Source organism: Salvia hispanica, chromosome 3, assembly GCF_023119035.1.
Source record: "Salvia hispanica cultivar TCC Black 2014 chromosome 3, UniMelb_Shisp_WGS_1.0, whole genome shotgun sequence".
NCBI lineage: Eukaryota > Viridiplantae > Streptophyta > Magnoliopsida > Lamiales > Lamiaceae > Salvia > Salvia hispanica.
Genome location: NC_062967.1, coordinates 49699594 through 49711850, shown reverse-complemented (window position 1 = coordinate 49711850; position 12257 = coordinate 49699594). Strand labels below are relative to the sequence as shown.

The 12257-nt window shown below is 35.1% G+C and overlaps 1 protein-coding gene across 2 annotated transcripts; it reads right to left on the bottom strand.

The window, feature by feature from the left end:
• Positions 1-69: 69 nt before the first annotated feature.
• On the bottom strand, positions 70-6257 carry LOC125215528 (CSC1-like protein At1g32090). Of its 2 annotated transcripts, none has more exons than XM_048116970.1 (11): positions 5520-6257; positions 3757-3909; positions 3337-3472; positions 2776-2877; positions 2567-2686; positions 2376-2456; positions 1947-2287; positions 1386-1631; positions 927-1251; positions 607-840; positions 70-401 (listed from the first exon to the last, which is right to left on the bottom strand). In XM_048116970.1, exons 1-11 carry the CDS (start codon positions 5834-5836, stop codon positions 261-263), a joined length of 2196 nt encoding a protein of 731 aa, XP_047972927.1. In that variant the 5' UTR covers positions 5837-6257; the 3' UTR covers positions 70-260. The 2 variants fall into 2 exon arrangements, with proteins under 2 accessions (XP_047972927.1, XP_047972928.1); XM_048116971.1 differs by having other exon boundaries at positions 3337-3355.
• Positions 6258-12257: the final 6000 nt, after the last annotated feature.

The window sequence follows — 12257 nt, the reverse complement described above, 5'->3', positions numbered from 1 at the left end:
GAAAACCACACTGAGGACGCATACACATTCTATAGTTACTTCAAGAGCATCAAAATAGGCAGATCAGAGTCAACAAAATCAACAACCCTACTCAACATTTACATGGTTTTAGAATTCGAAACAAACTACACCAGTACAGTATAATATATCTCTAAAATAACAACATAGAGCTACACTACACCTTATATGTCCCCACAATTTACTTACCAATTAGTCATTCTATCCTCAAGATACTTATACCTCGGTTCCCGTTTGGATGTTCAATTCTTTTCGATCCTGATCTCATCCTCGACTCCTTCGATATTGTGGAAAATCGGGTGCAAGTACGCGTCCATCAACTGAGACTTGAACTCACCATCTAATTCAGTAGCTCCATCTTCAAGATCCTTGCTCATTGATTCCTTAAAATGGGAATATCAATAAATAAATATTCAAATCAAACTCTGGTATGTGTACATCAGGATCCACCCCAATTAACGCTCGTCGGTCCCCACTTGGCGGGTTTAATTGGGGCCGATCCAGATGTATGGTGCATCAGCCCCGATAAGGGTTCACAACCCCCCCCCCCCCCCCCCCCTCTTTAGGGCTTAGGGTTTAAAATCTTACCTCGAGTGGGTCATTCCGAAAAGCCGGCTCGAACCGATGCTTGCAGTACTTATGAAAGGTGAGAGTGAGAATTGGCAAAACCACAAGCAAAGGAGTGGAGTTTGTTGCTTTTTTTGTGCTCAATAGCCCCATTAGAAGTAGCTGCGATACCACCAAGCTAGCGATGATTCGATTATGAACATGCGGCCAAAACGCGGCGGCGCTCTCATATTTCTGGTTATACACGTTGATGACCTGCGCGATAACAACGCCGACCATAACTAAAAACGAATTTCAGTAACACCAATATGAGAATGGTAAAGAAATCGACTCTCTCGTACCTGGTGGCGATAAACGAAGTAGGCGAAGGCGAAGAAGACCAGAATGAACGGAAGAAGGATCGGAGTAACAGCCATGTACACTATGCCGAGAAGGAAATACAACTGAAGGCTTGGTAGAGTCTCCGGAAAGTCGACTCCTTTAGGGCGCATCGCCTTCTCCAAGTCCCGTTCAGTTTTCACCAAGAACATGCGCTTTAGGTGGAAAAACGCTAGTGGTTTCAACCGGAGGATTTCACCGGCAATTCCGGCCCAGCCATCGATCATTATATACGTGATAAAGAAACTAGCTTTCATCGGTATCGATACACCGATGTTTCTTGGGATCCTGCAACCAAAATACTTTATTCAGACAATAAGGCATGCAATTATACGACATTGTACTAGTCACCGGGGAACCATTATTGATCCTCTTAACAAAAAAAAGGCGACGATATCCATCAGAGATATAGGAAATATTACTCGGTTGCTGATTGGTGAAGAAAAGCATTGAGTTGCTGGAACGCTGTCCCAGTCGCTATGCTTCCCAAGAACACATTGACTAACATGAAATAGTAGTACTTTGCAGCAGTTTTTTGTTCTAACACAGATACTGCAACGTGCCCCTCTATCTTCGACATCACCATTAAAATCGAAGGAAGAAGAAGCAAGAAGATCTTGAGAGCCAGACCAGGAACGAAGCCCTGTAGAAACGACTTCACCAGCTTCCTGCAGAACATGTGAATTGCTTTAATCTATAAATTAACAGAATTAGAAACGAATTTCTCAGCCCGTCTCTCAAGCACGCGTTTCACAATAGACGTACAACACAAAAGAAAAACAAATCAAGCCCTTCCAAAATCGAGAAATAGTCATGACCTTTCAACCTTAACTCTAGAAAGACTAATTTTTCTATACTTTTAAAGTTTAAATACAAAATTATACTTATAGGGGAATAAATAATGATGCACACATTTAAATATAAGTAAACTACAATATCAGAATACATGTACGGAGTAATAATTTTCAATGAGATACTATTACCTGTCAAGGATTGGCCTCAGAAAAGGAAGTGCCTTCGAGAGTCCTTCAATATTCGCCAATGATTGGACGAAAGCAACGGGTATAAAGTAAAAGAAGATCAATCCAAACATAGCTACCGATATGATGAGTTTACGAATGCTTAGGGAAACAAATGGTATTCCCAGATTCTTCCAATAGATATCACGGGGTTCGGGGGCCCAATAAGTCAGCCAAAGCGTAGGATTTTTGCTCTGTTGGGTCTGCGCGCATACAGCTGCTCCCCATCTCGTTTTAAACGATACAAATGCAGCACGAGTGACGGCTTTAGGGTCTTTCATAACTTTTTCGCGTTCAATTTTCACCTGGAAAGGATATAAATCAGCAAGATACTAACATGAAAAATAACAAATGAATTCGAGCAGCTCATATGAATCCAGTCGGCACACTTACTTGCTCATCCAGATCTTTAATTTGTTGTTCAAAGTAATCAATTGAGTCGACCCTTTCACCCCAAAGTCCAAGAAATCCTTTCTGAATGACAAAAACTTTGTAATATATATCGGAAAATGAAATAGTTACATAGTTTCCTCATAAGATATTGCTCAAAGAGTTTCAAATTTCAATCAAAACAGGCAGAATACCTTTCTAGTAGGCCTCTTTTTTGGATTTCTCTCAAACTTCAGCTGATTGTAATTGAGCTGATTTTGAAGCTTAATTCTCTTTTTAACAAGTTTCGCAAACTTTTTAGCCTTGTATACACTCTGGATAGTTAAAAAAAAAACAAAGTCAGATCGATTGTATGAGAAAAAGTAATTTGAAGTGTCTAGACAAGTGAGGGGTAATCTACTACCTGATGGCACAGATAGTAATCTGGATGGTTTCTCTGAAAGAAGTTGTCAACAGTTTCTGATATCGAGCGGTTGGGATCACGAGGAACATTCCGTACTAGAACCTGATCAAGAGTGTTCATAACTTCGCATGTAGCTTGTAATTATAACAAAGACTTATAAACTGGACTTTGTAATCACATGTTGGCATTTACAAACACAGCCCTAAACACATGGTCTTTTCACTGTGAATCATATATAATTCTGAGTGTCGGGGTTGAAACTTCTATGAACTACATAGCTGATTTTGAGCTAATGGATATCAACTTATTGTGTTTGTTGATCACCGCTGCAGTGAGTTTTGGATCATATGTGAGGCTTGTTATAAGTAGTAGTGTAGTACAGAAACTTGCAACCAATTGGTTGATCATATTTCTAGTGCAAATAAATCCAATAAGCAAGTTCAGGGGCTTTGTAAATGTGACGAAAGAGTTAAATTTTCAGCTCATATTACTACAGGAAATTTGGCATGATTAGATTACTATACTCGATAACAATAGCCATTGAAGTTTAAAAAGGCTAACCGTGAACTGAGCAGGGTGCCTGCCACATGAAGCCAAGAAACTCAGTCTCATCGATGCAACTTTATCATATTCCTTATAAAGCATGTAACAAGCCCAAAATGTAAATAAGTACTCCAGGCCTATGTGGACTAAAAACCTGAAAATCCGTAGTGGTATTGTGTTACATATCAAAATTAGAATAATAAGAGAAGATAAAGAATAATGCACGATAAATGCCAGAGATTCAGTGAAAAGTTGTTTCATCATCTATAACAACTAAAACTGCTTAAAAGTGAAGAGAAGTTGAATTCCATGTTCATAATTCTACCTTGTTGTGTTGCTGAAGAGTTCCATCTCATTTTTGAAGTGATAATAAAGGTCATGAAAATGTTTCTACTTTCTATACAATATCTTTTGTAGAATAAAAAGCATCAAACTTACTTATTAGACTTGGGATGAATATTAGATATAGAGAGCTTGTCAATGTTGTTAACAACCAAGTCGTGCTGCAGGAAAAACAAAGTGCCACCAGATGCGTTCACCGGAAATAGAACTATTGCAGCAACAATGGCTATTGGTCCGAATATTTTCAATCTGGCAGTAGTGAAAAACAACCAAGTTAGAGATAGTTAAAATGAATGACATTTGCAAATTCAAGATAACACGACATTGAAGATCAAACATAAGTGACTGTCGGGACACAAAATTAGCAGATTCATTGTAAACAGAGTCTAATAAAAAATTGCAAAATAGATGGCGGAATCATACACCATTGATTCTGCTGAGCTATAAACGAATACACAATTTCAAGAAAATCATATCACGGGGGAAGATAAAGACCATAAGAGGTGCATGGCTATGAAAATACTCAAAAACTCTGAAAAATTTATAATTCAAGATTGCTCTCTATGTTTTCAACTGAACGCCCCAAAGCTTCACAGTGATAAGCACAGGGAATCATTCAAAAGACAAAATTTGATGAATTGGAAGCTGAAAAAAATACTTAATCCTTCCTTAGTCCAACAAAAATATCTATGGAGTTGCTGCGATATCTCTTCTTAGACATTCAAAAGAAAAATAGAGCATGTTTTACTTGAGTTTCAAGTCCTACAAGAATAGCTCTACGATGATTATCCTAAGACGAGGAAGAAATAAGCCACCAGCAGGATGCTTTCTCTATTTTTCCTTTTTTGTTTTGCATTCTTAGAGAGACTACATGATTGCTGAATAATAACATACAGTTTGACTATATTCCAATATCCCAACCTAAACATAACCTCCCTTCAAATTAATTTTTCTTGAAACTTTCTTAGATTCAATTTTTGGTAACTCAACAAACGAAATACTTCATCCAGTTTTCCTTTTGCATTATATTCATAATAATTACTCCAAAACTAAAGGTCTTAACACAACTTAAAAATACCCATCCATTTTCTACATGTCACTCCAAAATATAACTATTCTAAATATGAAGTCATGTGATAACAAAAAAAAAGGAAAACCCAATATGGATTCTCCACGTCATTTCCATACACAACAAACACGAGTCACAACCAACATTAGGACTATAATCTAATGTTCAGTTGTCCACCCTAAAAATAACTTCCCTGCAAAATGTTTTTTGATTAAAAGATTTTCAATTTGGTCACTCAACAAATTTAAAACTCACTACACCCAGTTTTGTTTGTGCACTATCTTCACCAATATTTGATGCCTCTTTCAGTCCAAAACTAAATCTATTAATACAAGTTAAAAATAGGCCTTCCGTTTTCTACATGTCACTCCAAAATATAACTATTCCAAATATGAAACTCGTGAAGCTACCAAATAACCAGAAAACCAAAATCCTCCATAAATATTTCCACACGCAACAAAAAAAAAGTCAAAACCATCCAGTAACAAGAACAATTTTCATCAAAAAACATCTCAAAAATGGAATCTTGAAAGTACTCAAGTGTGCAAATCCTCAAGAAAACGGCAGAAATAATAACTTCCCTCCAAAACCAAATTTCTACTAACACTTTCTCTGAAAATTCAATTTTCAAACTAAAAGATTTACTCCCTTCATACAGTTATGCTTGCTTGTGCGTTAAAATCATACACATTTCCATACACAACAAAACCAGTTACATCCCAACCAAATCCAACAACAAGAACACTTTTCATTAAAAAAGACAATATAAAAAATGGGATCTTGAAATTACCCAAGTCTGTAAATCCTCAAGAAAACAGCAGAGTCAAGGCCAGCATGCTCGATAATCTGAGGCTCTTTCATCTGCAAGGCCTGAGGCATCCAGTTGAGGAAAGTCAAGTAAGTCCTGTAATTGAGATTGACAAATCTGCCCACCAGCCCATCACCACGGCGGCTGGGGCTGCTCCGCTGCCCCTCAATGTACCATTTGGTGAAATACACTCTGTCATTCAGCGGCTGAATCCTCAGCAAAGCAAACGCAAGCAAGAATGCAAAGGCGCCCAGAATGTTGATCAAAGCTGACATTCCAATATCACCTAGCGTCGCCATTTTAGCTCGGCCGAACTTCAAGAACCAATTTTTCTTGAGAATTAAGCGAGAGAGAGAGTTTGGTGGAAGCAAAGAACGAATTTTTTGAGGTGGGATTTGCTGAAAAGTGGTTGTTGATGGGGATTGGGGCTGCCTAATTAGTGTGTGAAATCTGAGAAACCCTTATTCCGATGTTTCTTCTGGAATTGGAAATGGCAGGGGAGCAATTGAGTAAAAGGTGGTGGTTTTGTGTGTGTTGTTTTATTTTTATTTTGTTTTTTTAGTTAATCGAGGCTCTGTGTTTGTGCTTGTGCTGTCGTGGTCTGAAACAGGCAGAGGAATTCTTGCTTTATTGACTGTATTTTTTGTTTTTTGACGTTGGGTTCTTCTCCTCCGGCGGCGGCGCGACGCCGTGGAAAGGCGGTGGGGAATCAAAAATAAAGTTGCTCTTCCGAAATTAATGGTGTTTGGCTTATTATATTGTACAAATATTTATTATGTGTGCCCTTTTTTGCGTATAATTTTCCATAACATGCGGTGTGATGTGACCTTTTTCATTGAGATAAAGATTAGTCATTTATTAATAGACGAGGAATATTAATTAAATAGAGAATATCTTTATTAAAGATAATGAAGATAGAACAAAATAGAATTAATTTGCTTTCCCTTTACTCCTTTGGATTTCGGAAATAGGTGGGAATATTTCTACGTTTATTATCACAAGTTTAGCCAGCCCATTTGTAATTTCATTCGTTTTATATGTCGTAATTATAATAATTATCTTTCGATTTAAAGAAATTTTTATGTTTATGATTTGCATTAAACATTGATTGCACGATTCTGTTTGATTGTGGCCAATCTTATTTTTTATAAAATTAGATGTTTTAGTTATTCAATTTGGATTGGAAAAAGGTGGTTTTGCTTGCAATTGATAAGAGTTGGGTATCGTATTGAAGTTTGGGTTATTCCGTTGATTATTTTATAATAGCACTCAAAAAGGTTGTTAGAAAATTTACCGACCTTGTAATTAACTACATTAAATTAATCGATTAAAGTAATACTTTATGAAATCTTCTTATTTCCACCGACTATTTACGAATTTGTTTTCTTCAACAACAAAACTAGTGTATTTATATAGAATTTATTAATTAATTGCAGAATATACTTACTTTAATATTTAAAATCTATACATAAATATAGGACTAATACATTCGTAATAACTAATGTGATATTTCAACAATAAAGTGGATATATATGAAATTGTAAAATATTAACCATGCGATATATTTCCACTTGATTACAATAATCATAGTATCATAGATTACAATTTTATACCAAGCCCGTGCATGGTTTATCAATAAACAGCCTTAGCTTTGGGGATTGTTGTAACAAACTAACAATTGCATATTTAACTCAATATCGCATGTATACTTGCTCGTTAATATTTATAATAATCATATCATACTATTAATTATTATGTATAATGCTACAAACAATACGATTGTGAGAATATACATATTCAAGCTATTTAAACGTGTCAAATTAATTATTTAATTCTGTTTCTAACAAACATATATATCGTACAAAATTCCAACAAGTTAAAATGAAGAACCGATATATATTTTTGTTTAAAATTATTGATTTTTTCCGATAATACATAAGTGTGATGTATTTCAAAAGGGGGAATATTATATGCTATTACATAGTAGTGCTATTTATCTGGGTCATATTCTGATGCTTATAGCATTCTAATCCAAAATTAAGACCAAATTTCTATTCTTAGATTTTAAAATGAGTGGATGAGATTAAATTTTACGAATCTCAATAAATAGTAGACAAAATATCAACAAAACAGGTAATATCGTCATTATGTTATCATATGATAATTTTCGTGAATGTTTTTTTATATCAACATAGTCTATTACAAATATCAACAATATGACATAAGAATATCAACACTAGTACAACAAAATATCAACACATATTTATTGAGATTTTTACATGGTTTTATTGAGATTTTTACATGATTTTATTGATAAAAATCTGGTTATCAACATTTACGAAAATTAAAATAAAAAATATCAAATTTCATCATTCGAACGTTGTCGAAACATATGCAATTGAGATCTCGTTGGAATCCTTATAAAATTATCTTTAATTTGATATATTTTTTGCGAATAAATAATTTAAATCGAGAGAGTTACGTAAATTTAAAGTTTTAAGATGATTTTAATGAAAGAGAATTGACATTAATACCCTCTAATTTTATTTATTAATTTTCTTAGTTAAAAATATAATCTATGTGACATTAATGCCATTAAATCTTCTAATCTAATGACTAAGATTTAGTCTTAATTTGAAATTGTTAATTAGTTACAAATTGATCACTCCCCTCTATTTTGAACTATCTGACAAATGTCGTTTGTATCACGAAATTTGTATTGTTACATTTTAATTAATGCATTTGGTGGTAAATTTATACGTCAAACAATCAACTATACTAGAATAGAACGAAAAGCATGGTATGTAAGTAGAACGTTACAAACACAAACATGCAAGTAGGAGTATGTTGTTTGTTATTTTGTGTTATCTTTACTTCTATAACTTCATAAATTTTGGTGTTAATTTTGAAAGTAAATAACATTGATATTGATATGGTATAGCACCGAAATAATTCAACGGGCACAAATTATATTTTTTGAATACTCAAAGACGAGGTCTAGAGAATAATTATATTTATTAATGTATTAATCTATGCATATAAATTGAACATACATTATTAATTATACAATGTTTAGATTTGTTATTGGGTGAGAGTTCTCGCAACTCAAAGAAATCCCGACATCATTTTCTTAGGTAATGATAATTAATAACTAGTGGAAGCTCAAAAACAAATGCCGAATAATGTCATGTTTCCGAAGAATGTGGTCTCAGAGCATCTCCAACCATTACACTAAACTCAAACCCATTTTAGTGTAAATGTCACATCAAATATGATTTACTCAAACTATTACACTAAATCCAAATTTAAAAGAATATTCTCTATATTATGCTTTTATTACTCACAAAATTTGAAATTTTTTTGAGTTTGGATTTAGTGTAAACCAAAAATGAAATTGGTCTTGGAGTACAATTAGAGCTAATTACCTATCTCATTTTAGGTTTCAATGTACACTTGGAGATGGTGAAGAAGATGAGAGACTGACACAATCCCTACAAAGTTCAAGGATATCAAAAACTTCACCACCTCATTTACCATTGGTGCTAAACAAGAGAGTAAGACTATATATAGTTTGATTTCTAGTTTAATCTAAGCCTTTAGATCATCAATAACACCGCGGGCCGGAGTTGCGGCTCAGGCAGCACCCTAGGACGCGGGAGAGTCTCGGGGCTACGCCTGGTTGCGGCCCGGCCTAGGGTTATGGTGTTATGGTCGGACCCAAACCCCCTGAAGCTCGCCTTTTTTTATTTTTGCTAAGTACTGTGTGCACATGAAGAAATAACAAGTCTCCTAGGTCCAACAAATCCACTAGATCACAAGGTCTAGGAACTCACGGATCGTTGGAAGATCTCGGTCGTCGGACACACAGAATATCGCTTCAAAAACCCTCAACCACTTATGCTAAAATTAGCACGGGGAAGTAGGGATCGATCCCACAGAGATGAATGCGTAATTAAACATGCTCAAGGATTTGGGACTATTTTTGGGTTGGCTGCTGCCACGCATTTTTGGGTTGAGGAAATTAAACTAACTTGAGTGAAATGATGCATGCTCCTTTATTTATAGGCGTTGAAGTGGGTCCAGCGAGGTATGAATAGTCTTTGTTGCCCTCAGCTATTGACTTCCTTCTTCTAGCCATTCTTTTCCCTTCAGTTCTGCTCACTTTCCTTCATTTTCCTTTGCTAGTCCATTGTCTCCAGCTCTTCCTAGATCTAGCGTCTCCTTCACACACCTGACTTAAAAATTTTGTTAGACCCAGCAAAATAAAGTGTTTTCTCACCACATAATTGATGCATGAAATTAGCCTTATCACCCCCTATTCTTTTTTTTTTGAATTTTTGCCTATTTATATTGTTGGGGTTTGTATACTAAAAGATGCTTCGAGCGTACATGTCTTTGTACAGTCAGCTTGTGCATGTATACGAGAAACGCCACGTCCACTTGTTTACCTATTTATGAGAATAAGTAATATAATATAATGGTTTATTATTGAAATATAATAAACAAGTCTAAGGCTTTTTACTAAGAAGGTCAAGTAGGGAAATTCGATGAATCTCCTCATGAGTTTTCCAGTAGGGGACTTGGCCAGATCTAGTAAGAAGAAAAACGTATTCACAACCTAGATAGGCTTTGGCTACCTATTGGTACGGTTGCGGTGTTTGTGATAATTCTCTCTTACCTAAGATGAGATTAGTAACACCGGTGTGGTAAAGCACTGAAAGGATCTAATCCGAAATGTATTCTTTATTGCTATCTACTGAAAGAATATATTTCAGAAAGTTTAGTATTTTCTAGTCTATGATATTAATATCAATATTGTTTATTCAATCAAACGCCACTTTGACTTATCAATGTGAGAGTTTGTACGTAACTCAAGTTCATGATATCTTGGGTGGTAGTAATTGAATAACATGAAGGTATTGGATATTATTTCATAGAATTCGCGTGCCCAGTGTGGTATGATTAAATCCCTAAGGGGTGATCCCCAAGAGGTGTTTGAAAAAGGAATTTATTATTCAGAAAACTGCGCAGTTGGAATTTATTCCACGAATAATAAATAAAGTTTCAAACTAGAAAAACTCTTTGGAGAATTAATTTAATTCTAGTCACATAGCAGACAAAAGAATTAAATTGACGGATCAAGATAATCTTAAACGCGGGAAATATTATAAAATAAAATGGACCCAAGTTATTTGTAATTTGGTGATTTAAGTGGGAGTGCAATATTATTCTTTAGTGGAACAAAATAATATTCCATTGATAATATATTAAATCATGGGTCATTTGATTTAATTAGTAATTTATCTAATAGGTGAGCCCAACACTTAAATCATTCCATGGATCCCCTTACTAGCCCATTAAGTCTAATATAAATAGTGAGGAGTATGGAAAACCCTAGCACACCATTCAACACAACATTCCTCCCCTAAACCCTAGTAGCCGTCGCCGGCTCTCTCTCTCTCCTTGCCTCGGTTTTCGTGCCTTGGCACGTGGGAGAATTAGGGTTTTGTTTTGTTCTTATTCTATCCTAATTCATAGGATTAGATCAAGACAATATCAAGTTTGTGATTGGTTTTCCCTAGATCTCTTCAAGACTATTATTGATTATTCAAGATCCGCTCACACGGATGGATTAGGACAAGGGAATAGTACGGAAGATTCACGGTCGATAAACCAAGGATCACCGGGTGGTGCAACTAGCAACGTCAATCCAATGATGGATCAAGAGGTAACAATCGAATCTACATCAAATATGCATGATTATGTGTTTATTTGATATTATTTCTATAGATCTATGTTTATTGCATGAAATTGGAGTCGAATGCATAATCACCTAAATAGATCCATTAAGGACCTGTTTGTTTTCCGTGTCTTCCACTGCGGTAGTCCCAACATATATACCATTTGTTCAACATTCTTCTACCAATTTCTCAATTTATTCTACTTCTATCATTTCTATTTATTCCTATATTCTTTTTCTAGATTTGTAGTTTTTATTTTCTAGGATTTGTAATTTTTATTTTCTAGGTGTATAACTTTTTTTTTCAACTGAACAATAATTTTCCGTGTTTTAATTGTGTAATATTTTCTATTTTACAATTAAAATAGCTTGTAGTTGTGAATAGTACAATTTAATAGTTGTAGCTTGGATGAGGCCTGCAGGGTTATGAGAGTTGTGGCCGGGCCCTAAAAATTTAGGAGAATGCTGACGCAGAGGGGACTTTGGGCCTGGATCCGGGCCGCGGTTAATGATGTTCTTATATTTATTCGAGAAGCTCAAATGTACCAGTCATCTTGGGACGTCCTTTCTTAGCTACGAAAAATGCATTAATTGATGTACCAAAATGAGAGCTCGCACATGGTGTGAATAAAAAAGCATTCTCCATATACAGGTAATGTAGAATATTGTAGATGCACAATGAAGATAGAGAAAGAAGATAGGGAAGAAAGCAAGATTGTGAGAGTAATTGATGATTCTGGTGGAAGAACGAACACTTGTGTCTCATGCAAAATGGTGGAAGAAACAAATGGAAATTATCTATTTTTCAAAGCATAAAAAGGAGGATTCACCTACATCTTATGAACTTGAAGTGTCAAGCTAACCACATAAAACTACTACTTGCTGGGGAACCCAACCAGGGTAATTTAGTTTTAACTTTTATTTGCAATAGTATGCATTCAAAAGGTATGTATATAACAAAACAGACATCATGTGTACTA